At 38.4% G+C, this 24742-nt stretch overlaps 2 protein-coding genes across 10 annotated transcripts in view; one reads left to right on the top strand and one right to left on the bottom strand.

Moving 5' to 3' along the window:
* On the top strand, nt 1-24006 carry LOC111268861 (glutaminyl-peptide cyclotransferase). 8 transcript variants are annotated; one of them, XM_086971842.1, is made up of 9 exons: nt 2-122; nt 3786-3968; nt 9288-9338; nt 14985-15140; nt 18888-19046; nt 20290-20394; nt 20590-20856; nt 21151-21286; nt 21949-24006. In XM_086971842.1, the coding sequence occupies exons 1-9, from the start codon at nt 30-32 to the stop codon at nt 22092-22094; spliced, it is 1296 nt and encodes a 431-aa protein (XP_086827968.1). In that variant the 5' UTR covers nt 2-29; the 3' UTR covers nt 22095-24006. The 8 variants fall into 8 exon arrangements, with proteins under 8 accessions (XP_022703785.2, XP_086827968.1, XP_086827969.1 ...); XM_022848050.2 differs by lacking the exon at nt 9288-9338 and having other exon boundaries at nt 1-122; nt 14877-15140; XM_086971843.1 differs by lacking the exon at nt 9288-9338 and having other exon boundaries at nt 3-122; nt 14970-15140.
* The window catches only part of LOC111268863 (uncharacterized), a gene marked incomplete at its 3' end in the record, with an annotated part of 33662 nt that overhangs the window by 3807 nt on the left and 5113 nt on the right, over nt 1-24742 (bottom strand).

Below are 24742 nucleotides of genomic sequence, written 5' to 3'. Positions count from 1 at the left end.
ACTGGTGGCCGTGGCAAGTCGCTGTCCCCATGAGGACTATTGAGAGTGGCGTGAGGCTGTTTCTGTTACTGGTTCTTGTAGGGCCGTTTTCAGCTGATGGCTTAAGTTGGCACGACATTCGGGTGAGTTTCTGGTAGAAATAGTACTTTGACGACCGTTCACATATGCTTGATTGTTGTTGTTCGAATGAATGCACTGGAGTGCCACAGTAGCGCCGAAATAACACAAATTTTCCACGTACTATGTGTTATTTTTCCACCAGAACATCCAAAGTTGGTATTTTTAAGGGCGGACACTCCTGGGACAAGATGAACAGATGTTTTAGGAAGAAATCACCTTCAGGAATTTCTAACAGCTGATATAGCCTTGCGCGGTGTGACTAGATTTGCGGCGAATTTAAAAACTATTAGATGTGCTTGTATAAAAAGTGTAGTCGATTTTTGGTTAAGGAAGCTTGTTTTTCCTATATACTTTTTTGTGCAAACGTGATCCTAAAATAAAATAGGGAAAGTATTTGATAAAGACAGCTTTGCTTTCAGCTTGATTTTGTTAGCACGCGTGTGGATAAGATTTTATTCAAAGTAATACAATTCTTATATAATGTTCACTCTAAAGGTCAGTGTTTTTCATTTAGAGGTTTACATCTAGAGATAGTAGAAAGTCATGGCATACAGCTTTTAATTGTAGTAGGTAATTTCTAAACAAATACACTACTTTCGGATAGAGATCATCGTTTTGCTCATTTATATATTTAATTGCATGGCACATATATGTATAGTTAATATATTTGTAGGTAATAATCAAGCTAAGTCAAAACTGTCGACATCTATACTCTATGACTGTATTTGTAAATTAAATAATACATTTACATTACGCATAAAACTACGATTAGCCAATAAGTGGTTTCTTAAAGATTTTGCGAAACTTGAAAACTTCAATTTAAAGCTTGTTAAATATGACATCTTCTGTCAGTTATCGTTCTACTAATTTACTTTTCCCGTTTTGCCAGAACTTTATAAGCTTGGCTTTAAAAACTATGTAGCCTAGCCAGTTCTTAAATTGTTATGTTCTGTCACGAATTTCGTCTGCCAGTGATCAGAAAAATTATTATCAGTCGTGCCGAAGTCTAGAGAATATAACTGTACAAGCAGCGATGACACCATAAGGCGGGTACAGGAAAAGAAACTTGAAGACAGTTCTTGATTAGCTTGTCTTCCATGTATGCGAATGTCAAACATGTTGTTCAACTTCTTGAAATATTTAACAACCGTGCTTGTCTATGCTAAAACTGACGACTGTTTTACTCGTGTGAGCCTACTCAAAGAATGTATAATAATAATAATATATCATCTTGTAGTTAGGACGAAAATTATAGGGCTTATCTTATTAATTATAGGTACTAAGTACAAACTGGTTTCAAAGTAACTTAGAAATACACAAATTAGCGCTTGATGTCTTGCTTCGTCGTTATGCGCGGACAATTTAAGTACATTTGATGACAGATTTCTTTTCACACTTAACGGTATTCGCTCATTTACGACAATCAAATGGAGGATGTCTGCATTGCATGCCTTTAATGAAGTCGGAAGTGATTTGTTTCTCGGTACGTGTGTGAATTAACGTATTTTGACTATTTAGAGCACTGTTGCATAAAATTTTGTGCTATCGTACTCTAGTCCTTATCATTTTCAATAGCAGCTATGTATGGTGGCGATGGCTTCGCTAAATAAAAAAAGAACAGTATCTGCTTGCCGGGTCTACAAAGTCGTTCGTTCGAGTTTTCCAACGCGCAGATGTCCGCTCCGTACATGTGCTGAAGGAGAAGCTATTAATAACTGCAATAAAGTAGACTTCCTCAAGTAAATATATTTTCCCATTAGTGGCACGTACATGCGATAATGTTGTACAGTAGCCATATGCGGCACTATTCTATTTCATAAACTACGCCTGCATATATCTAGACATATTCAATAGGCCGTAGAAAGGATCCATAAATTTGATAGTAAGCTAGTTAGCTTCTGACAGATGTATTTTTATTGTTTACACTGAGTGCTACAATTTGCGTATTCATAACATTAGTATCACCTAACTTATGACGAATAACAATAAGTCTGGACATGGTCCTTTAAGTGCTCTATATGGTCCGAATACTTCCAGCACATATTTATAGGTCCATTCACCTAAGAGTTACCTGTGTTTAAGCGAGGCTTTCTGTGGCTTTAGCGCATGTACAAGTGTCCTATTGCCAGTTCATTTGACAACGGTGATGCTACATGGGCCCAAATTTACTTGACGTTATCGATGGACATAACCGGTGCTACAGAAAAAAATCTATTAGTATACTTTATAGTATATATACTATAAAGACTTTTTTTATTACGTGGCCGAAACCGACTTACAAATTTTTATATTAAAAAAATATCAGTTGGAGACACTTATGTCGCTGGCTTCTACAGTTCCACAAGTTGAAGTTGTGTAATCTGAAGGCGGGGCTATATAAACCACTGATAATCTCGCGCGCGTTCATTTAATAAAACTAAAAAAACGTTTGGTTTTCAAAAAAAAAAAACTGTGCTTATGACTCGAGAAGCCCGTACTGGCAAGTTAAGCAGGTTAACGATTATGGTTTGTTCATTTTATGTCCAAAATAAAATTGCTGGGCAGTATGAAGCCGTTTCTTCATTTGCAGATATACTTTATTTGAGCACCGAGAGGGCGTAATAATAATGGGTTCACCGCTCTTATGGTCGCACTAAAGCCTATATGACTATCGTGGTTGAGCATTGTTCTGATCTAAATAATTAATGTCAATTGTGCATTTTCCACAGTATTGTTTTTTCCTAACGATGTATTATGCCAGTCGAGCAATTTTTCAAACTTTTCTATAAAAGCAGCCATATGTGACACGTTGTTACAACAACCTGTGCTACCACAAGTGCGTTTGACAGAGTGAAACTGACAGGTATACACATATACGCGTTCTTACAATTAAATAGAGTAGTATTTTAAGGCTACCTAATTATCTTTATGTTAGCTCTATACATTTAGTTTCGATGGTGAATTGCATCACGTTTCTGACCTACGTACATCTGAAAATTCTGGAAGTATAACAATAGAAATATTTCAAATAGACGTCTTTTTGCTATGAAAAAAACAGAATGGCTCATACAGTCCTTGTCCTATATAATCCCACCTTCTTTTTTATGGGAAAACTGGCCATAGAATGCCCAGGGACGATTTTTCATCTCTACTGTATTTTATCACAACTTCTTCAGCGGCCTTACGGTGTAGCGTTTATGGAATAGTAACCGTCAATATACAGAACAAGAAAACAATGAGATATTACAGTTCTTCATATTAAAAGAGATTGTAGTCTAGTTTGTTTTAATCTTATGAGGGACTGTAATCTAGTTTCGTTATGTAATCCCTGTTACGATTATTGCATGTGTCTCTTCACTGATTTATTTTTATTTCAACTTATTCTTCGTAAATTCGTTGAGTATGCTTTAGGTAATGAAAAAACAATACATGATTTGATTAGCTTGATGTATGGCGCGCATTGAAAACATTAACAACTAAATCAGACTTATGAATGCACAGCTCTGAAGTTGGATGTTTCAGAGGTTAGTTTTTTGCGGTGTTTGATCTAAACCAGATGCGCTCTAAGTGAACGAACACTTAAATTCGTAATAGCTTAATTCTCTTATGAATCATTATACTAATATTAGTATATATGAGTTATTATATGATTCCTAGCATGTTTCATAACTAAATAACCGTTTCAGTCTCATGGGCGTGTCTCGCTAGCTGTGACAACTGCGGTTACTGCACTGGGGGCATATTATTTGACCTCCCGTCCGAACATCTTTGTGCTGCAGGGAAATCAGGACCAGACGGTCGAACCACAACCTACGGCTGTTGAACAGCAGGCTGATAATGAGGATCCGAATGTGTCAGACATTACTAGCGTATGTTAACTGTGTGTGTGTGGGGTGTCATATGAATATGTGATTTGAGCGGGGCTAGCTTTATGGAGTTGCTTTTAGTTTGTGGCTTTACGATTGTTACTGGTAAACTGAGAAATGTACTTCTCTTTAAAATGTCTCTCAGTCGTCGAATAAGGTAACGAGTGTATACAAATTGATGATGTTATTATCTATTGACATTGAATTAAAAATGATATTTTTATCTATAAATATGTAAATACTTTCATTATCGTGCTCGTACGAAAAATTCTTTTCGGGACATGGCAGCTTTTTAAGTATTTCAGATCAATCAGTAAAACCTTTGCTACATCTAAAAAGTCTTTAATTTATCAATATCTCATTAAATTGGTCTTTATTTTAAGGATGTTCGTACTTTATAGTTGACTCTGGCGTGAATTTTTGGGAGTTTACATGGTCTTCGTCGCTTTCTTACGCGTATTCTTTTCATTTGTCTAACTACTTTTTTGGCGTACGTTTACCGGTTTGTCTCCCCTTCGTCTGCTTGACCAATTGTGTCTTCCAATAGCTTCGTGAACATCGCATTCCACTTCGCTTTTCTGTCGAAAGCTGCGGTATCGTAACCTTCAGCGAATTCTTGAAATCTTTTTTAAACGTCCCATACCCCACAACTCGATTGATAGTGTTAATGCTACATTACGCTAAAGAGGCGAAAACATCGTTACAGATCTAAATTTGGAAGGTCCCTGTTCCAATAAAATGCTGTCCTTTTTTCTACTTTTATTAGTACGTGTACAACAATCACCAACGACGAGCCAAAATAATTAAGGTATACGAAAAGCTTACGTAAGAGAGGTGTTTTCATCTGCATCCCACCGGATATTAGGGCGTTTGTGTAAACACAGGAGTACGCACATACACGCAACTAAAGCTATCTACTGCTGCTGCATACATTCGATGGCTTCATTCAGATGCTCATTCATTCATCTGCATCGGCTGTAGGAAAACGAAAGGGCTACCCTTTTTAGGGATCCAGCTTCTTATTATAGATGTAATCTCTAACTTACCTCCCAAAACCAGATATTACGGCCCAAATCACTTTCAATGTGTAATTGTTTGCTTGTATTCTCTGTTCAAACGAGCCTAAGCATAAAAAATCGCATGCTACAGCTGCTGATCTAAAAATACGAGAAAATTCATCATACATATTAGGATTTTGGTAAAATACCTAAATCGTCAACTAAAGAATACTTTTTGCTAGTAGCTGGTACTACAACGAAGTTATTTTCTTTTTCGATTGCCTAGCAACTATCCGATAACCATATAGGTTTTGATTGTCCTATTCCAGTCGTATGTAAATGCTTAGTACACAGACCCTGCCTGATACTCGAGGACGCGTAGCATCGTCTTCACAGAAGTACGGTTTCAACCTTAACGCATCTTATTTTATTGAGACAATACGTGCTTTCACGTAGAGACAACAGCGAGTTCCCTAAATCATGTACATGCTGTGGTCAGAAAAGCGAAGGTCCGAAGCATAGCAACACTGATTGAACGAGAAGACAGGGGCCTAACGTAAACGCAGGTTATCTATAACCAAAGGAACAGTTCTCTTGACGTTTCTATACATCTAACGTGATGAGTCGTGTCTGTGGCGCACACCTCATCCAGAAAAAATTGCCTAGAATGTCTGCTAGAGTATTATTAAGGTTGGGATGAGAGGACCTAGACCCGTACTCGGACAGATGATGGATAAGCAGCAGCATTTGCCAAATCCTGTTTGTCCCTGTGTATGCTATTGCGTTTATGCTCCTCCTGTAACTGGGTCTGTTTAACACATGCACATTCGGCTGTTTGCACTGAGTCGCAGTGTAATGTCTCGCTTTATTCCACACTAGACTTTCCCAAATGCATGAGCACACGTATACTTTACTAGATTGTGTAATGCTTGTAGATACCGTATTGTGCAATGAAAACGTACCAATTATCGTAATGATAACATCCTGAGTAAAGCATTCATTTAATAAATTCAAGTTTAGCAAGGATTTCATTTCTTTAAATAGAACAGTGTATGCTATACACGAAAGAGCGAAAAGGTAAAACTGTCAAGTTCTTTTCGACTGAACGTTGTGACTCTTGGCCGATTACCTTTCGCGTGTTAAGGAAGGCAGGGAGCTTGGCTTATTCAAAAAAGACTAGTACGTCTTCGTTCATACTGCACAGACTGACTGTGGCAAACAAATAGCAGAGTATCCCGACTGGCATGAGTCAATTTGTGCGTTGTCCATCGTAGGCTCATTTCGTAAATTATTCGTCGTAATCTTTCTGACTCTAAACTGAACTGAGAATTCAGCGGCCCACTAAACCAATCCGACTCCGGCTTGTCCCGTAGACCAAGTAAAAGCTTTTCAATATCTCGTTTGATTTACGTTTTATGACTAAATTTAGACGCGAACTATGAAGTGAAGCTATGCATTTTACAAATAAATACCTCTCAAATATACCTCGAGATATACGACAAGATTTAAATTTGCTTCGTCAGGCCTTCTTATGAGATTCAGTGTTAATGCACACGCACGTTCCATGTAAATACGGCTATCGAGCCAGTAAAATATTTGACTCGAGGTAGCTGGCTTACGATTCTTGCCTTCATTTTGACAAAAAAAACGAACGGTCAGGGCTTCCGTCTGACTAAAGACTACTCAAGTCGTACCAAGAGATTTCAGTGCAAAATTTCTCGTTCAGGCGGGATAACGATCATCAGCTAGTCTAACCGACTACAGTAATCGTCTGAACCTGGGATGCACCGACATTTGAGATACCACAGTCGAACTATTCCCTTCAATCCTGTGCTAAGACTGAAGGGAATACTTCGACTGGGGGGCTTCAGACCAGCCATATTTGTGCTTAGCGCGGCACTTGCACTAAATAATGGCGTAGTGTCAAATCAGAACCCACGGCAGAACATAAACTAACAGAAACTTTCAGAAAATCATGTGAGAATTAGAGCCATAATGCATAGGACATTTAGGCTTGCAACTTCAACTTGACCTTTCACAACAAGTTCAAGTACGTGCTACCACTTAAGGTTCAGTAAGAATAACCGAAAGGCTACGCGGACAAATAGTCCGCTGAAGTAAATTAATTACAAGGCTGTTTGTGATTGAGATCGTTCTGAACCTAACAAGTTTGTCAGACCGTGCGATTAGGTAGCACGAGGCGTCCTTTTCTTGCATTGTGAAGCATCCTCTAAGGGCTGCCTATTGCAGTAATCGACGCAGTCTGATCATTTTTGCGACGATTTTGCGCATTTTTAGATTACCCAGAAGAAAACAATCTCTCTCTATCTGTATGCCAGTGTAAAAAACCCTAGTTAGACAGAAACCAGAAAAGGCGTCACTTCGTTTGACCCTAACAGATATGTAAATACGTTGCGGCGGTTTACCTGAGTGAAGTAAACAAACGTCATACTAATAACTAATCATGCTAAGGTGCCATTGCCATATGCCCGCCTCGAACCAATTTTAAAACTGCTCTGTACATGATAACGAACTGTCGTGACTGCTTCGGTGGGCAGTTTTTTCTTCATCGATGGACAGTCAATACGGTTACACCTGGCTTGCCTTGGTTCAATTGTTCCTGGGTTTTCAAGGTGCCGTTTACTGAACTAAGTTGAAGTTTACTGAACAACTTTGTTTTACTAAAGCAAAGTTGACACTATGTATTCAAATATTGCAAAATGAACTACGATATCCAACAAGTGGGAGAATAATCATGCTACCAACGTATTGTCATCGAGACTATCGTCGAGACTATGCATAGATACCCTTAGAGATTAGAAAAATATCTGCTCACTAAACTTTGCGCAAAGATCGAATATTATTTGCTATTTTTAACACATAATTTGTTTTGTCGCTGTTATTGAATGTCGGGTCGGACACCTAAATCACCGCTTAATATGCGATAGCTATACGGGACCAGCCTTGTTTGCCCGATAAAATTCTCACGAGCAGGTTGACCTTGAACTGCTTTAATTTAATTTCACGGATGTGTGGTAGATCCGGTCATTGAAGGTATTCATAACTTTTTGCAGTATTAAAATTGTCACAAATCCCGCATAGATGATTGCTCTGAACCGTTACTTTAGGGAGCTTTGACCGCAGATACATTTATACCCAGGTTATATAATACGAAACCCTTTATGCGTATTTTTATAAATTTTTTTTCTCTTTTTTTTAAATTTTGACTAGTGCCATGTTAAATTTGAATGTCCTTCCTTAAAGAACTACTTTTCCTCACAGCACTTTTCATCAACTTTTAACACTCAACTTACCCTAGCCGTCATTTTTTTCGTTTGCAAAACTTTATAGAAGTGGAATATTTAAGAGTTATCATGTCGCTATCAAATTTTAGACGTCAAAACGAGACGGAGAATCTAGGTGTACTTATAAAACCAATATTTTTTTCAAGGACAAGTCTTTTCTATTGGGTACGGTCAATATATCAAAACTGCCTGAAGATTTAGCGCTAAAATTAATTACAACAGATGGGCTTGCTGTATATTATGATTGTTAGCGATTGGAGTGATACCGTAGTGCTTAATACCAAATGTGCTTTCGGCCACCTTCATCGAAGGCGACTACTTTGTATTGTCCAGCTAACATTTTTTACTCCGTGTTAAAATAATAACTTCATTTTATTCTTAACAGAATATCATTTTTCACTTTTTATATTTCTAACTAACTTGTGTGTAGCGTAGGATCGCAAACTTTGCGAAACTCCTTAACGGCCATTTTAATCCCAGTGATTTTTATTAGTATTAAACGTTTTGCATTTCACGTAAGATTGTCGCCCAAGACTACATCTCCTTTTCTTCCGTCCATGTCTTTTGTAGCCCAGAAAGTAGGTTAAAAAAGGGTTTGCTCATTCTGCTGTGGAATTTTTATCATTTAAGGAGTATCTGCTGTGTGGGTTAAAACCTTTTTACAAGCTAACAGTGTGCTACTGAATAGATGAAGGGACAGTGCCCTATAATTGTTATTCTGCTCATTGTTTGTGCGAACTACGTGAAAACAAGCAAAAAGGGTTAGGCAAACACCTTTTCGAGACACTGTATACATAATAGAGCAGGACTGAAAGCAGCGATCTTGGCTTCGACATTTTAAGCCAATTATTCTAACAGGTGTCTATGCCATTATTTCTACTATAAAGTGCATAATTCTTGCACACATTGTATAATTTCGTCTGATCCTCTGCCATAGTTCCATTTTTCCAACCGCTCGCTGACCTGTTGTATCTTTTTTTCCTCCTTCGATTTCGCTTTGCATTTTTCGTTCGTGGCAGTCTCGCATCAGCTGTCGTCTGAGGCCCTGTCTTTCGTTGACTATACGACGAGTGAGTGGTTTCATCCGTTACGCCATAACCGACTATCCCCGGTTGTATTCGTCGTAAGCTGCAATAATGTGTGTGTGTCTATTGTGGCAATTGTCCGTGTTATCCGCGTGTATATGTTTAACGAAATTGCAGAAGTTTGTTGTCGCTCAAGCTTGCTTCGATACTTAATTTATTTTTATCCTCTCTGTCATAGCCGCCTAACCGTGATCAAAGTGTTGTTTACCTTTTCCAGTTGCTAAGATTGTCTCTTGCCTTCTATCGCATATACATCTGTGATATGTGTGCTTATATTTCCGTTGCCAAACAAGCAATGTCAGCTACTTAGTTAGCGAACGAAGTCAATGTGTTAAATTTTGTACTCATTTATGGAAATACGTGCGGCTTTTTTAGGTTGAAAGATTTGATGAAGCTTTCTATAACATTAGACGTTTATTTTCCTGTGTAAAAAAGTTATAAAACGAGCAATCTTTAGGCCTCCTTACGTGACAGTGGGTAAGTGATTGATTACATGATTAACGAAGTACCATTCTAACATGACAAATTCTGAGTGATACAAACCTAACCCACTGGGCTGTCTTTGGGAGTGCTTAGCAGATCACCTTTTCTAATTGTGCGCGGCAGTACGTTATTTTAATTTTATGCGGTTTATTCATCACATTGATAGACGTATATATTTAGCATTGTTTTTTTTCAGTGTGGAGTGGGATAACATAACATCAAATATAGTCTTTCATATGCCCTTCTTCTTAGGAGACCGTGAGGTTGGAATGGTTAACGCACATGTCTTTGAGCGTTTTGCCATGATAACTCTAAGCAAACAAGCATGTGGCCATCACTGGTCAAAATATCAGCGTTCAAACAAAAAGGGTTATCACAAGAGAAATACAAACAGCAGATATGCTACTTGTATATCATGCCATGTCATAGGCTGGAGAAACTATAGAGTAATACGGTCCCCGGCATAGACATTCTAATGGGGGCAGGCCCTTGATGCTTACGTAAGAAGTGATTATGGGTACTTGTTTTAATTTTGTTACAATGTTTTGTTAGAAGCTCCTGTTCTTAAAAACTTTGGTAATCTTCGATTCAAACTTGATATTTATAATCTGATTTTTACTATTGTTAAGAAGCATCTTTATAGGTGTTTATTTACCATTCTCTTGCGATAAATATTGTTTATTCAATGAAATCTATGTTTGCATTATATACATTACCAGTCACTCTCGATAGTAATTAACAGCACCTAAAAGTACATAGGCTAAATTTCAGAGCAGATAAAAGGTTAAAAACATAGCATAATATTGTAACCCTTAATCTTTGGAATGTAATTTTGGCACTTTCTTGAAGTCTTGCATTGCCGTTAAACAGTTACACCGTGTACTGCCGACGCCTATGCCATATGCCTACGAGTCTTTTCGGTTATAAATTTATGTAGAAGAAAGGTCAGTTTCCATTGTTTGGCCAATCTCATAACGAAATCCGTCTTTCGAATTTATTTCAATAGGCTTTTTTTTTTTTAAAAACAGTAAGGTACCTTAAAATGCAACCTCGGTTTAATTCGTTGGCGGGTTGCAGAACTTGATGTGCGACTCGTTCTTTGAAGGTTCCTACTTATAAGCACTGTCCCTATTCAAGTAGTATGCAACGAGGATAGAGGCCCATTCATTTAGAGCAGCTATAAATGATAGTGCCAAATTTCTTTACAAACGCCAGCTAGAAATCAGTTTTTTTTTTTTAGTATCCATGCTACCGATATAACTGTAACGAGTAACTTGTTGGTTGGACGTTTCCACTTGGGGAATGTAAAAGATTCGTTGCTAATGGCGTAAACTTGGGCTTTTTAAGCACTTAAAATGAGAAGTATATCAATATTAACGTTTAATGGACACTTGGACTAGCCAGCTTCAAACGCTTGCTTAGCAGAGTGGCTGAGTAAAAACTATAGGTTACTATTTGCTGTACCAAAGAAACAGGAATAGTATACTGAACTGAATGATGTCATTCTAAAAAAACTTGCAGGGTCGCGTCTAATATTTGTGCTTATCTCCACTTCATCTCTACGATCATGTAACTTTTCTATGTGATTTATGCTATACCAGCGTTAACTTTTTCTTTCACTTAAGCGGCTAATTATATTAGCCGCTTCTTAATATATATTCGAATATTAATATATTCGATACAAGCGTTACTTAAGCGGGAGAATTCTGCACTTCCGTTTCATGCTCATGTTAGCTTTATAATTGAATCGAGTGTCGTTTTTAAACTCAGTGGTTTTTGCCCGTATCCACTGTGCATAGTCAGACGCATAGCGGAACTCCATTGCTCTGATATGCTAATTTTTACGTAAATGAAGGCTTTTTCATTTGTCAGTTCAGTCAGTCGGTGTAATATGCGTTTCTCCGATAGCAGTGTCTTTCCACTTTCGTCCTGAACAGTCAAAGTGATTTCTGGTGGTATTGAAATAAAAAATAGTATCAAACTAACTACTTTTGTGACTTTAGTAGATAATGATAACCCGATGTAAACAACTGAATAGATCGATGGGCACCAACTACCTTTTTGAACAATCTAAAAAAACATGAGTGGCATATGGCAGGTGACTTTTCCCTTTATCGAAAAGAACCTTCATATTCGACAACAAATGTATGCGTATAATGGTAAACCAGTTACCACAGGCACGTTATAGACTAGGTGGCCCAGAATTTCATACAGTTTTATACGAACCATTAGATTAAACCATACGTTTCGAGTGTCCGAACTCGATGTGCTCTTCACATTGCTTAGTCGTGCATTTTGCGTTACTGCTACTACTTAACTCGAACGCAGACACTCATCAACACTGACTTTAGTCGGCCAGAGCTGCTAACATTGACTAGTGGATCCATACTACATCAACAGTGTCATGAATGTAGCGTGTTATTGATGGTCATTACGGGGCAAGCCGCTGCGGATCAATCTAGGCAAAATGCCACCTCCTCTACAGTGTGAATCGACTGCTCTGAACACTCGTCGAAGAAGTCCTTAACGCATCCCAATCACCTTCTATTTGGCATCCGTTTCTTTTTAGTTGAGCCTTGTCTCGACGAAAAAAAACCATGGGCTTGATGCGTAGCTTAATAAATTCACTATAAAGCCATACCTTCTTCCTATGTAACAAGGTCTCACTGTCAATGGGCCGAAGCGGGTTAGCCGACATAAGCCACTAGCTATTACAAGCGTTACCATCGCAGTCTCTGGTGTAGCTACTGTGTCAGCTTCTTGTCCTATATGACGAAATTTACGCCGGATGCAACGAGTAGACGTCACGCAGTAGTAAGAGTAGACGGGTTGTACGTGTGTGCAAGCACGCCTGTGCATTTTGCTATAAATGTGTGTCTACGCAGAGGTGATAGCAGTGACGGTGGTGATGGTCAGGTTATGTGGCATTTCCCCATTTGCTCCTGGCCCACGCCAACGATATATCGTCCTTAGTGCGCGCACCGATTTGGCTGTCGTAACATGTTAGACCTCCGCCTGACGTTCTTGATCCTGACTTGTGATAAACCCAACTGATCCCCCACGCTGATCAAATGGGAGAGGTAAACATACTGTAGGTAAAGGTCAGGGTAGGAAGACAACAGGCGGATGAAATAGATCGCGAACACGACGCACTTATTTTTATTAATCATAAATGTATCCGTTGTATATATAATGCTGCCACGATGCGTATTAGTTAATCTTCAAACGATTCATTCCACTCTTCTCCTTTGATGTCTATATATATATATATATATATATATATATATATATATATATATATATGCGCATATCGTTACGATTATCAAAATTTTGAATTACGGGGAACGACGATCGATAAAACTAGCATTACTGAATAACTCAAATATCATATTATCGACATATATATAAACGTGTTAACACCTGTAAGAAATGAGTTTATCATATAAAGGCTTTAAGGTAAAAAATGAACTTTATCTCGTTCTAGAACGCCTTCACAATCTCTCGAGTACAATCTATCTTCCGTGCAAAAACTACGCTGCCTGTAACACCTTGTGGTCGTTACTGTGTTGCTCGAGCAAAATATTTCATAATCATTTTAGCTGGGATAATCGAAAACATGGCCCTGTCGTCTTTATCAATGCATCGGAGTACAGCCTGTGCCGCACGAAGACTGCCATGTTGTATAATTAGTCACCCGTCAGCGTGCTTGCCACGATTGAAGTGAGTCGAAAGAACTGTTTAGGTACAGAATAATGCTACGAGCAAAAAAAAAATGATGCTAAAGCTGAATAGATAAAAATGAATTTTTCCGCTAATTACGCACAAAGACTCTGGGGTTCTCAGCGCAAAGCAATAGAAGAATCATCAGTTATTTATGCAAGCTCGTACAGAAGCTACCGAACGACCGCAAAGGGGGGAAATCTTCGGATCCAATGTTTAAAATTAGTTGAAATGATTTTGAACGCGACTTCATGACCTGTGAGAGGACGTATTCTACAGTTGCTATATATATGTATATATGTATATATATGTATATATATATATATATATATATACATACATATAGCAACTGTACAAACACTACCAACATAGAAGTATTATATGGATCAATATGAGCCTTGTGGCATTTTACTAGATCATTATTAACTGCGAAACCCTATTCCGCGTTAAAGCAGAGTTTTAAGCCTTGGAACTGCGTCTTGGTTTTGGTGATCACCAATCGCCATTGAACAGTTTCAGCATGTCGAGGTAAAGTTAACTTGATGTTAGCAACGGTGCTAAAAAAATTTTTCATGGTTATACGATTGAAAAAACATGAAATATGGAAATTCCCAGAAAATCTTTGACTATTCTAGCTGTTTGCTATATCCTCCTATGGGTGCATTCTCTTGGTTCGCTCAATAACGTGAAATTTTGCTGAATAATGTGCGTCATATTGCGAATTTCAATAGAAATGCATTTTTATTAAACAAGAATGCCATCGGAAAAGCCCTTGTGCATGTTCTCACTTACATAGCTCCAGTCGAAGATCAAACGTCTTTTTATTTGTCAGTGTCGCTTTAGCTGTAGGCTACAGGCAATTATGATAAATATGACGCGAATACGGTTTGCCTTCAGAAGACTCGATACATATCCGTGTTCACCGCAGGGAAACTTTCGGAGGTACGGGTTTTGTAACAATGTTAGAGACGCTAATGCTCCGTAATTTTATCTTTGAACACATAACCTGAACACACAAATAACTCGATTCCTCTAACAGAAATTATTTTCAACATACGTGTTATTATACATATATAAAGTCAAGTAATGGAATATTTGGCTTTGCTTTCATAGAAGGATATCCGTCATCTATAATAACAAGTTTTATTAGTTTTTATTGTACGAAGTAGGTATATACTGCACGCTCTTTGCTTACCCACGTAACCGGCACCGGTGCTTTCAGTTACCTGCATCTGTTGCTTTTGGGTTTATTATTGGGTTTATGATGGCTATCGACATGCTCGCCTATATGTGTGTCGATCGTTGCGTGTGTCTTTATAGTGGTTGTTGTTCGCTTGCGTTTACGGCGGGTTGGGGCTGCATGGTGTTTCAATTGTCGACAATTTCTCGTGTTTATTATGGCTCATACTGAAGTCACACGCTCTGCAGTGGCCTCGCCGACCGAGTGCTCTCTCTGATGACAGCTTGGCAAGGATCGCCGCGAGAATGGTGGCACCAGAGATCCAGGGCGACTTCAACCGAACGCTGGACAACGTTTGCGTGGAGCGTCAACCCGGTACCCCATCGCATTCGAAAGTGCGACAGGCAAGTAGCAACATAATAGATATTTGAATTATGCAATTTACTCAGACTATCTGTGCCTAGCTAGTTTAATTTATACCAGCTGCAGGACGACAGGGTTAAATCTTGACAATCTCTTCTGCTATGTTTCCAAGGCTGCGTCTAAACAAGGCCAATTATTTTCACGTGCTAAAGGTATTATGCTTGACGGTCATATTTATATAATGTAATCTACATTCATCATGGTTACGTTTTCAATTGGGAACTTGAAGCACTCACTAGTCATTTCCAGAATAATGCTTCTTTAGCTCGCAAATGGGTTTCTATTAGTAACCGTGTGCCAAACGATATTGCCATACAAAGTCGCTAAAATATAGCTCGAGTAAAAAACTCAACAGAAATAATAATTTTCGTTTGATAACAGGCTGAAGGTGTGAAGAATACATAAGTCTGAAGCGGCCAATAAATCCAGAGGGCGCTAATAAATACTAACTGCCAAAGTTGATCATGATGACATAATTGGCAATAGATACATTCCGTTTGAGATTTGCTGTTAATTTGTCCATAAAAAGTTCAATACCGTCAGAAATATCTTTCCAGGATACTTTGAATCCAAATGCTATTGAAAATATTTCTGTTTGCTTTATGGAAATCTTTTTCAGGTTTTCTTTTTAGAAGCCGCACATGAATTGTTGGTTTTATGTAAAAAACGAAATGCTTCAACTTGGCAGGGGTTTATTTATTATTGGCTGTTCTACGCTCAAATTTCAGTGACGATAAACTGCTTCCCATTATGGTTGCAAGCTAATTTATATGTTCTTTGGGTCAAGACAGTCGTGATGTCAAACTGTTGGTAACTTGCTGGAAAAAAACCCCGAATGTAAGCGTAACCCTATAAGTCCTAAATGCTAGACACTTCCTAGGCAATACGAAAGCGGTAAATATTCCCAAGAAGGCAAACATATCAAAACCTGGCAATAACTCGTCAAGATACTACTATCCAGATTTTTGGATGGGATCATCCACTTTTGTGTAAGATATCTACGACATGCTTAAAATTTATTCTTAATTCGCTCATAAACATTAACCTAAACGTTAGCCTAGGCTGTATGAGGTCAACTTGGGCAAAAAATATGTATTAGACTGTTTGTTCAACATTTTCTCCTAGTGCAACGCTTTAACCGAATCACCTCTGGTCCTGCACTAGGGGAGACCTTTTTTAGGACTACAGATCAGTTCATACATTATTAACGAGGCTAAGCCGAATGAATTGTTGCAAACGCTGAAATATTCGTGGTATGGAAACGTTTCAATGATGTGCAATAAGACTGGACTCGAGTAACTCGATAACAGGAAGCAGAAATTCTAGAAAAGCAAAAAGTTCAAAGATATCAGAAGTTAAAGATAAGCTTATTTCTATAAATCTCCTTTGTTAGATATGTTATTTTTGAGAAGAACTACTATTTTTAGCTAAATATCTCTGCTCACCGTTTTTTGACCAAATCTCATGACAACTATATGTGATAACGTATAGTACGTACATTGAACGTGTAATTATCGCCTCGTTTCAGATACGTACCAATAACATGTGACTCAAATTCTAAATTGAAGTCTTTGCTCATTATATTGGGTTAGATTATAGCTCTTAACAGAATATAAAAAGTATGCTTGCTTTACAGCTGTGCTTCTAGTCTGAACTTGATCACATTTGAAGTTCAGCATTTGTAGTAGTTGCATTTTCTTAGGAGTTAATTTTTAGATATTTTCTGACCAGTCTTTTGTAACGTCCGGGCTCTACGAAAATTAGCTAGTAAGGCCTTGGATATTCTGTCTTAATTTCGATGCAGAAACCGAATTATTGCTGCTCTTGTCTTACGCAATCTGGTCCTTGGTTTAAATCGTACAGTTGATCCTGTGGCGTGTACATAGACCCTACACATGCAGTGCATGATTATTTTATAGGTGGATGAGAGAGCCTTTCAACTGTTAGGTTGTGTAGTGCCCAAAAATACGCTCGCGTGATCCAAAATGACGAACAAAGCAGATAATTTTTTATAACATTTATATAATCTCGCTCAGCATCTCGAAGCTTCAAATTCGTGCACGATTATATTGGAAGTTATCATAACTTACAATTTACGCATTGACTTCAATCGGGTCGTAGAATGTAATGGACTAATAAAATCTAAATACATTTGAATTTTTTGCACAGGACTATCATTGACCGTTATCGATATTTCCAGTAAATATTTATCGACGCAGGCGCGGTAATGAGAAATTTACGCTTGTCGATTCATTGTTATTTGTCTTTATACACAGCCAAATCTAGCTTCGAGTTTGTGGAGTAGTTTCTCGACGAAATTTTGTACGGGCATTTTATTTACACAAGCTCATCTACGCTTAACCCGAGTTGATCTCAAAGCGTTGGCACCGCTAAACGATGGCAAACTGTTGATCATTGCGATCTATTTTGCAGAAACGTAGAGTTCATTTCAGAGTTTTGCAGGGGTTGACGGTGCTAAGAATGTCGATCGTTTTGTTGTTATCTACTTTAGCCACTTCCCGAGAACACAATGATAAAGTAGAAAAGTAAGCAGAGTTGCCACAATGTTAAACCGTTACCAGCATGTTTGCAGCACACAGAGTAGATTGTTGATCCACCGCACTAGACCATAGAGTCTAACTATTATAACTACCAAATCTATTTCTGCCAACTTTCGGACCTCCTAGCTTCGAAGTTATGCGAGACGTCTGTTCTTTCTCACGTTATTGTTACATGGCGTAGGCGGGTAGCCTCGTTTAGGATAATGCATTTGCCGTGTATGTCGTATCCTGTGTGCCAGAGCGATGATTGTTGTATAGAGAGCCAAACGAAGGTTGTGGCGTTCTGCTGTTGCTGTGAGTAGATAAATGGGAGCGCAGTGTACGTCATGTGAACGTACGCATGCGCTTACGTAATCCTCGTACGAACATTAGAACGAAACGAATGTGTTGTGCGCTTTCAAAAAAAGAATAATAATAAATAAAATAAAAAATAATTTCATGAACAGTTGGAAAGGCTAGTCCTGAATAGCGGGTAAACCACAGCTTGTAAGTATACATTTGCTCCATATGTACACCCTAAATATAGTCAACGTTTTTAGTGTTTTCAGGACAATTCTCCCGATATGAACCATACAGATCTATGACTTGAAACGCATTTAACACTATAGATAATTGCCAAGTGTTTATGTTGACATAGATGAAGTACCAATTACTTAGGCTGCGTTTCATGTATTGGTCCCGCCATGTTATAGTGCATATGAACTGTTCCTTCATAACGAACATCGCCCAAGAATCCTTACAGCTGACCTGAGCTTCTGATTTGAAACATTCTCATGCTTTTCTTTTGATTGACTTTGTGCGTTTTCCATAATAGTCATTTAAGGCCATAAGCCTTTTTTGAGCTAGCAGTGCTTTGTGCCGTTCTCCGTTTGAACTCTTGTGTAATCTACCAAGTATAAAGAAGGTATGCATGTAATTGTTTTCCGAGTTATTGATTGTAAGCGTGGTAACTGACAGCGTGGTATCAACAACAACACACGTCGTACTCGGTGATTATCTTCACTAACTAGGAGACACGATAGGGCGGTATCGTCCTCCGACTAGTAATACTCAGGGCGGTCATTAGACGGCTGTTTTTCATTATGAAATATGTCGTTATATTTATTGTTCGATGCTGTTTGTATTTGTTTTGTGTATTCCTTGCTCGCGGATAATACCGGGCGCCAGTTTATCGTTTCCGAACTGCGCGCTCTGAAATGGAAAGTCACTGAATATCCGTTCAGTGACATGACGCCTCATGGACGAAAACCGTTTACCAACGTCGTCGCTACACTTGACACCGTTGCATGTCACCGGTTGGTACTTGCTTGCCACTACGATTCAAAGGTATGCTCTGCTCGAAAAAAAGTAACCAATTAAAAGTTAGTGCAGAAGTTCTTAGTTTTATGTTGTATCGTAATTGACTCTTTTATACTGATCGCAGGGAAGCCAAGAAACGCTAAGGATTGGCGGTACCTACTTAGTATCGGGGTTTCAAGATAAAACGTTACGAAAATACTCTGTAATTTGCTCAAACTTCGATATATAGTCTTACTCATAGTTTTGTTAACATCCGGGATCAATGGCTGTTGTCGCTCGATCTATTTGGTAATGAGGAGCGCCACACATACATATATATCGCCCATCTACCATGTATATTCATTTTTGTCTCGTACACGATGCACACTACGACCACATAACCCAAAAGCTACCCAAGAATTACGCGTTACTTTTCCTATAGCACAGTCCACCTTCCACGCGAACTCTTGTGTAGCAGTTCAATTACCATGAAGCATTTTCCCTTGTTACAGCTACATTCGTTACCCTCTTGCAGTTTTTTCGTTGCATTTTTCTCAGCCAAGGTTGTGGTAACTTGTCCAAATCAATCAAGCAGCTCTGTCCTAGACCGCTTCATCCTCTTCTGTGTACTGTTGTGTTCGGCCCATATTGAACGGTTCTGTCATTGCTTGCCACTGACAACGCTGAATTTAGCCAGCAGCGACACTAACTCCATCTGCTGGCATCGTTGTGCAGTATATAAGCGGTTCGTTCGAATCACTTTAACCATTGACGGATAGCTACCTGTGATGTATTCATATAACTAGTATAAAACATGACAGTCATTGTGCGGCATAGGCTATACTCTGATGCATACAGAATGATGTACTCTTATGACGATACGGCCATGTTTCCGATTATCGTAACTAAAATGATTATGATGACGATGATCTAAACATTTTGTTCGAGCAACGCAGTAATGGCCACAAGGTGTTACAAGCAGCGTAGTTTCTGTACAGAAGATAGATTGGACTCAGGAGATTGTGAAGGCGTTTAGAATGGGATAGAAGCATAAATCTTTCTCTTTCTGACGGCACATAGGAGCATTGTCATTATGTTATTATGTTGACAATGAAGCAAAACAAAATGGTTAGTGTTTTAATGGATCATCCTAGAGCTTTTAGGTACAAAATGCATTTCTTGATAACGTTATCGTGGGCTGATGCTGAACTGTGCAAATGCCTTCATCTTTATAAAACGTTTCCATTCGGAACAATGAACTTCCACTTACTCTCTTGTAATTGTTAAGCAGGTGATGAAGAACTTTGTCGCTGCTGTAGATAGCGCTGTACCCTGCAGTCAAATAATCAACATAGTCAAGGCACTCGACCCTGAATTGAAATTGCATCGAGACAGAGTAAGTTGGAAAAAATTGTTCTAATTATGATATATTAACGTCAAAAACGTGTATACTATAAGGGCGCCATAAGGACGTATTCTGATCGGCGCATTCTTCAGTATAAGAGGATAAGCACGAACAGGAGGGGGGGACCTTCACGAAGCACGGCTTTCTAGGTCTTAATCGAAACCTGAATCGATGCACCAATTGCAGAAAACTGGTCTGACCCTTCAACTAATATTCTTCGATGGCGAAGAGGCATACGAACAGTGGAGTTCTACTGACTCGCTCTACGGCTCCCGGCAGCTGTCACACCAAATGCACCAAACCAGATTTCTTTACGCAGCTAAAAATCGCTGTGAACCCGCGGCGAGGAGGAACATCGTTAGCGAACTCGACCGCATTGAAGTGTTTGTGTTACTTGACCTTCTTGGCGGGAAAAATCCAAGCTTCCACAGCTTTTTCGCTGACACTAAGGAGGTACGTAGATGGCTAGCTTGCGGGCTGTCCGTCTGACTTCACGTGAAAATACGCAACCTGTAGGTTTATCCGTGACAATGCAGTCCACGTTAAAACGACGATTCTCTTTTTATTCGTTTTCTTAAAATCAGGCAATATTAAAACAAGAAGGCAATTCTGGTGGTCGTTGTATGCTTGTTATATGTTTATTATCTACTCATTGATTCATATGAATTGGTGTTGGTTAGTTGTTATTTAGTGTTAGGCGTAAGTGGTAACCTTTGGTCTTCCACTAAAACATGCTCTGGTCCACAGCTCTTCGACCAAATGACTGATATTGAGCAACGTCTAAATAACCTTGGGCTAATGGAAGGTGGACGTACTAAGTACTTTACTGGCAAAAGCACATTTGGTGCTATCGAGGACGATCATATACCATTCATGCGCAAAGGTATCTGCGTTCCGTTTTTCATTTCGAAAATAGCCACAAAGTTCGATTTGCTAATATTTGTATTTGTGGATCTTAATCAGGAAGGAACAACCTACGGGTTTGACTGCCCTATTTTTGCTTACTTACTCTATTTTACTGATTTCATAATAATAATAATAATAATAATAATAATAATAATAATAATAATAATAATAGTAATAATAATTTCACTGGTCGATGCAAAAAAAGCTAGAAGAGTTTTAGCGCCCGGTTCGCCTTAAATGTTCACAGTTAACCGTAATGCCAATACGCGCTTACTTTACGTACTATTTGAACGTGATGGTCTTTGCAGGTTTTATCTTATGGAAACTGTAATCGAATTGCATTCGACCACAGTATGTTCAAATACTTCGGCCATGACTGAAACCCGTGTGTCGAACGTTTAATTGGTGGAAAATACGATGTTTCTCTACTTCGTTTTCCTGACTAGACGAAAATCAAAATGGCTTCACTTGTTAATTCAAATTAATTAAAAAATTATTTCAAAACCAGCTGTCCAAAATTGTGTCCCTACCGTTGAATATGTTCAAGATAAATGATCGATTTCAATTTCTATGGATTTATGTATGGTTAATTACTATCGTTTCTTTTTTGTTTTCCTCGTGTCCGCTCTGCTGGACCAGATGTTCCCATCGTCCACATCATCCCACATCCGTTTCCGCGCGTCTGGCATAAGTCCTCGGACAATAAAAAAAATCTTGACTGGCCAACGATCTGGAACCTCAACAAAATTTTCGCAGCGTTCCTTGCCTGGTACATGGAGTTATAGGACACTCATAACGATAGCGCCGTTGCCGAGCAATTTCTTCAAGTCCTAGCAGATTTTATACTGGACTTCCCCATGAGCGATAAAGATAACTTTGAAGGCCAGTAATCCATAGGGAGTGTGGTCACGACTATGAGACTAAGCTACGTAGAATTTGGTCTTGGTAACTTATACTTCATTAATAATTGGGGCATGTCATGGTGATGAAGAAAGCAACGGCGGTAAAGAATAGTATGAACGCTATCTGTAAAAAAACAATAGCTATCTGACAGCGTCATGTGAATGTTACGTACTAAGGGCTTTCTGAAGGAGAAATTTTATAATGTTTGCTTGTCGATACATAACGCTCACCTATAGCATTGGATTTTCATTTACACTGCAAAGAGAAAGATAATTTTTGATCCTTTCCGACCGCTGAGGACGTTGCAAACGATGTTTGAATGTGCAATTAACGAGGGATAGTAAAGTAGTTTTCATATTTATCATGGTCACTTGTTACAACCGTTTTTTTTTTAATTGTTATATTAAAACTAATCTGTATTATTTATCTGGGTGATAATTAGATGTCAGGTATATATACACATATTTCAAATAAAACATTGCCTTTGTCGTTCGTATGGGGATGGTTGCACTATTTGTTCTCAGTTTCCCTTCCAGATGCTTATCTGGTTCCTGAAGACCCATATACTGTAAAGTTAGTATTTATTACTTGTGAGGCGTGTTTTCTTTATTTGTCCACATACATTAAAAAATTATGTGCACATACGCTTTTAAATGTTTTTCCAATTGACCTAACCTCCAAAATAAGGGAAAATTGATACTTGCAGAATGTTCGAAAATAGGACGTTCACGTGCAAAAAACATATGGTGATTTTCTGTTCGATTAAAAGCTGTTCTGGCTTTTAGAAGAAAAAAATGTTCTGGCGGCCACGTAAAAAAGATGCTAAGCAAAATGCCACAAACTGCCTTTTCCGGAATAAGATCCCTTGTTAAAGCCGAAAGAACTTAGACTATTCATCATTATTCACTTGCAAAATGCATTAATTTCTTTTTGACGGCTTATTTGTGATAATTCAATATTATTAATATTGGAAATGGTTCAAACGTGTACACGAAGTATAAAATACAACTACAATTCTGTGAAATGCAGCACGGGTGCACACATGACAACGGCTGTTTTCAGATTTGGTAGAATCGTATTAAGAGGACAACAGTGATTTTCCTTGACGAAATTTATCAAAACATATGCACTGCAGACAACGTGGACCTATGCGTCAGAGTCGGTCCTGAATAGAAAATGACACTTCTCATTTGTCTGTTTGCTACAATTTTTTTTACGTTGCGCGGTAAACAAACAGGATGTAATCTGAGCAAAAAAAAAAAGACAAACACAATCTTATGAGAAAAAAAGCAGAAAATGTATAGGTATGTATTGTTGTTATCATTACCGCGATTATTTATAATCACGTCACTCGTTTTACGTGCATTATGCAGCAAAATGCAGAACGAGCTCGTTCTTATTAGCGGCTTCCGTTCAGGTAAAATGGCTGGCTTGACAAATTTAACTGTATATAATTCGAATGATGACTAAACGCTGGTGGAACGTATATGTGAAACAAGATAAAAATGGGAAGATGATGTAAATTTGATGTACCTACATCTTGGCCCACACGGGTGCACCCCGCCCGAAAACCGTCCTCGTGTGATAATATACTACCCTATTTTTCTTTTGTATTTATTATTGTATTATTACATATATAGAAGTAAGGTGTTAAGACGACTAGGTTGATAATCGACGATTTGATGCCCAAGCAGATAAAAGAAGTATGCAAGTATTCCATGTAAGCAGATAGATATTTTCAAGAGGATTTGTGAATAAAAGACATTATATGTAAATAAAGCGACTAGAACATGACCTTTAGTTCATTGAAAAACCTGCGAATGCCATTTAAAAGTTATAACTTTTAAATGGCATTCGTTTGTAGCCTAAATAAGACTTGTTCCTATAGTTATCTGTCCAACACCCTATTCTTAGAGAACTAGCTGGTTTGGCATTGAAATATGTTCCGTCTTTTCTACACAATTTTCTCCTGGGGAGTAAAGGAGGCTCCTCAACCACTTCCGATCGGCCTGTTCTTCTGTTCGGCCATCCACGAGCCACGATTTGAAAGCCACGAGCTAGATGCAACCAGCAAATAGTTAGATAATATAGAGCAAGGAGAACAAGCAGTTTTACAGTCCCAAGAAAAAAATGCAGATCGCTAAATAAGCAGGCTTGCGGTAGGTATGGGGGTGGGTTGCATTGTCGCTGCATGTTTTCCTTTGTAGGTTTTCATTTCTTTTTTCGCTCAAACAAGGCTTTGAAATGTTTATTTTATGACGTAGCCATTACAGCCGACCCTGAATAAGGAGACGCAGCAGCGAAACTATATACTTGGGACAGGAGTAATATTCTCATACTTAAGTAACGTACTGTGTTATCTGCGTCAGGCTGGGTCGGTTTGTAGTCACAGATGTCATATGTGGTCAATTTGCTTTCTCTATTCTGTATAATAGTCATGAATAGTCTTGTTTATCTTTAGGTTCGCTCCTCAATACAAGCAGATAGTCTAGCGAATAGTCTTATGCTGAGAAAGACGTGAGTGTTGTGG

This window comes from Varroa jacobsoni, unplaced genomic scaffold (assembly GCF_002532875.2).
Source record: "Varroa jacobsoni isolate VJ856 unplaced genomic scaffold, vjacob_1.0 scaffold_1324, whole genome shotgun sequence".
Classification (NCBI taxonomy): domain Eukaryota; kingdom Metazoa; phylum Arthropoda; class Arachnida; order Mesostigmata; family Varroidae; genus Varroa; species Varroa jacobsoni.
The sequence above is the reverse complement of the archived record's forward strand: the minus strand, read 5'-3'. Positions and strand labels throughout refer to the sequence as shown.

Coding starts and splice junctions, on each gene's coding strand:
- LOC111268861 (XM_022848050.2), top strand. CDS start 30: ATGAGGACTATTGAGAGTGGCGTGAGGCTGTTTCTGTTACTGGTTCTT. Junction 3,969..14,876: donor ATGTGTCAGACATTACTAGC/GTATGTTAACTG, acceptor GTGTCTTTATAG/TGGTTGTTGTTCGCTTGCGT. Junction 19,047..20,289: donor CTTGCCACTACGATTCAAAG/GTATGCTCTGCT, acceptor ATTGTTAAGCAG/GTGATGAAGAACTTTGTCGC.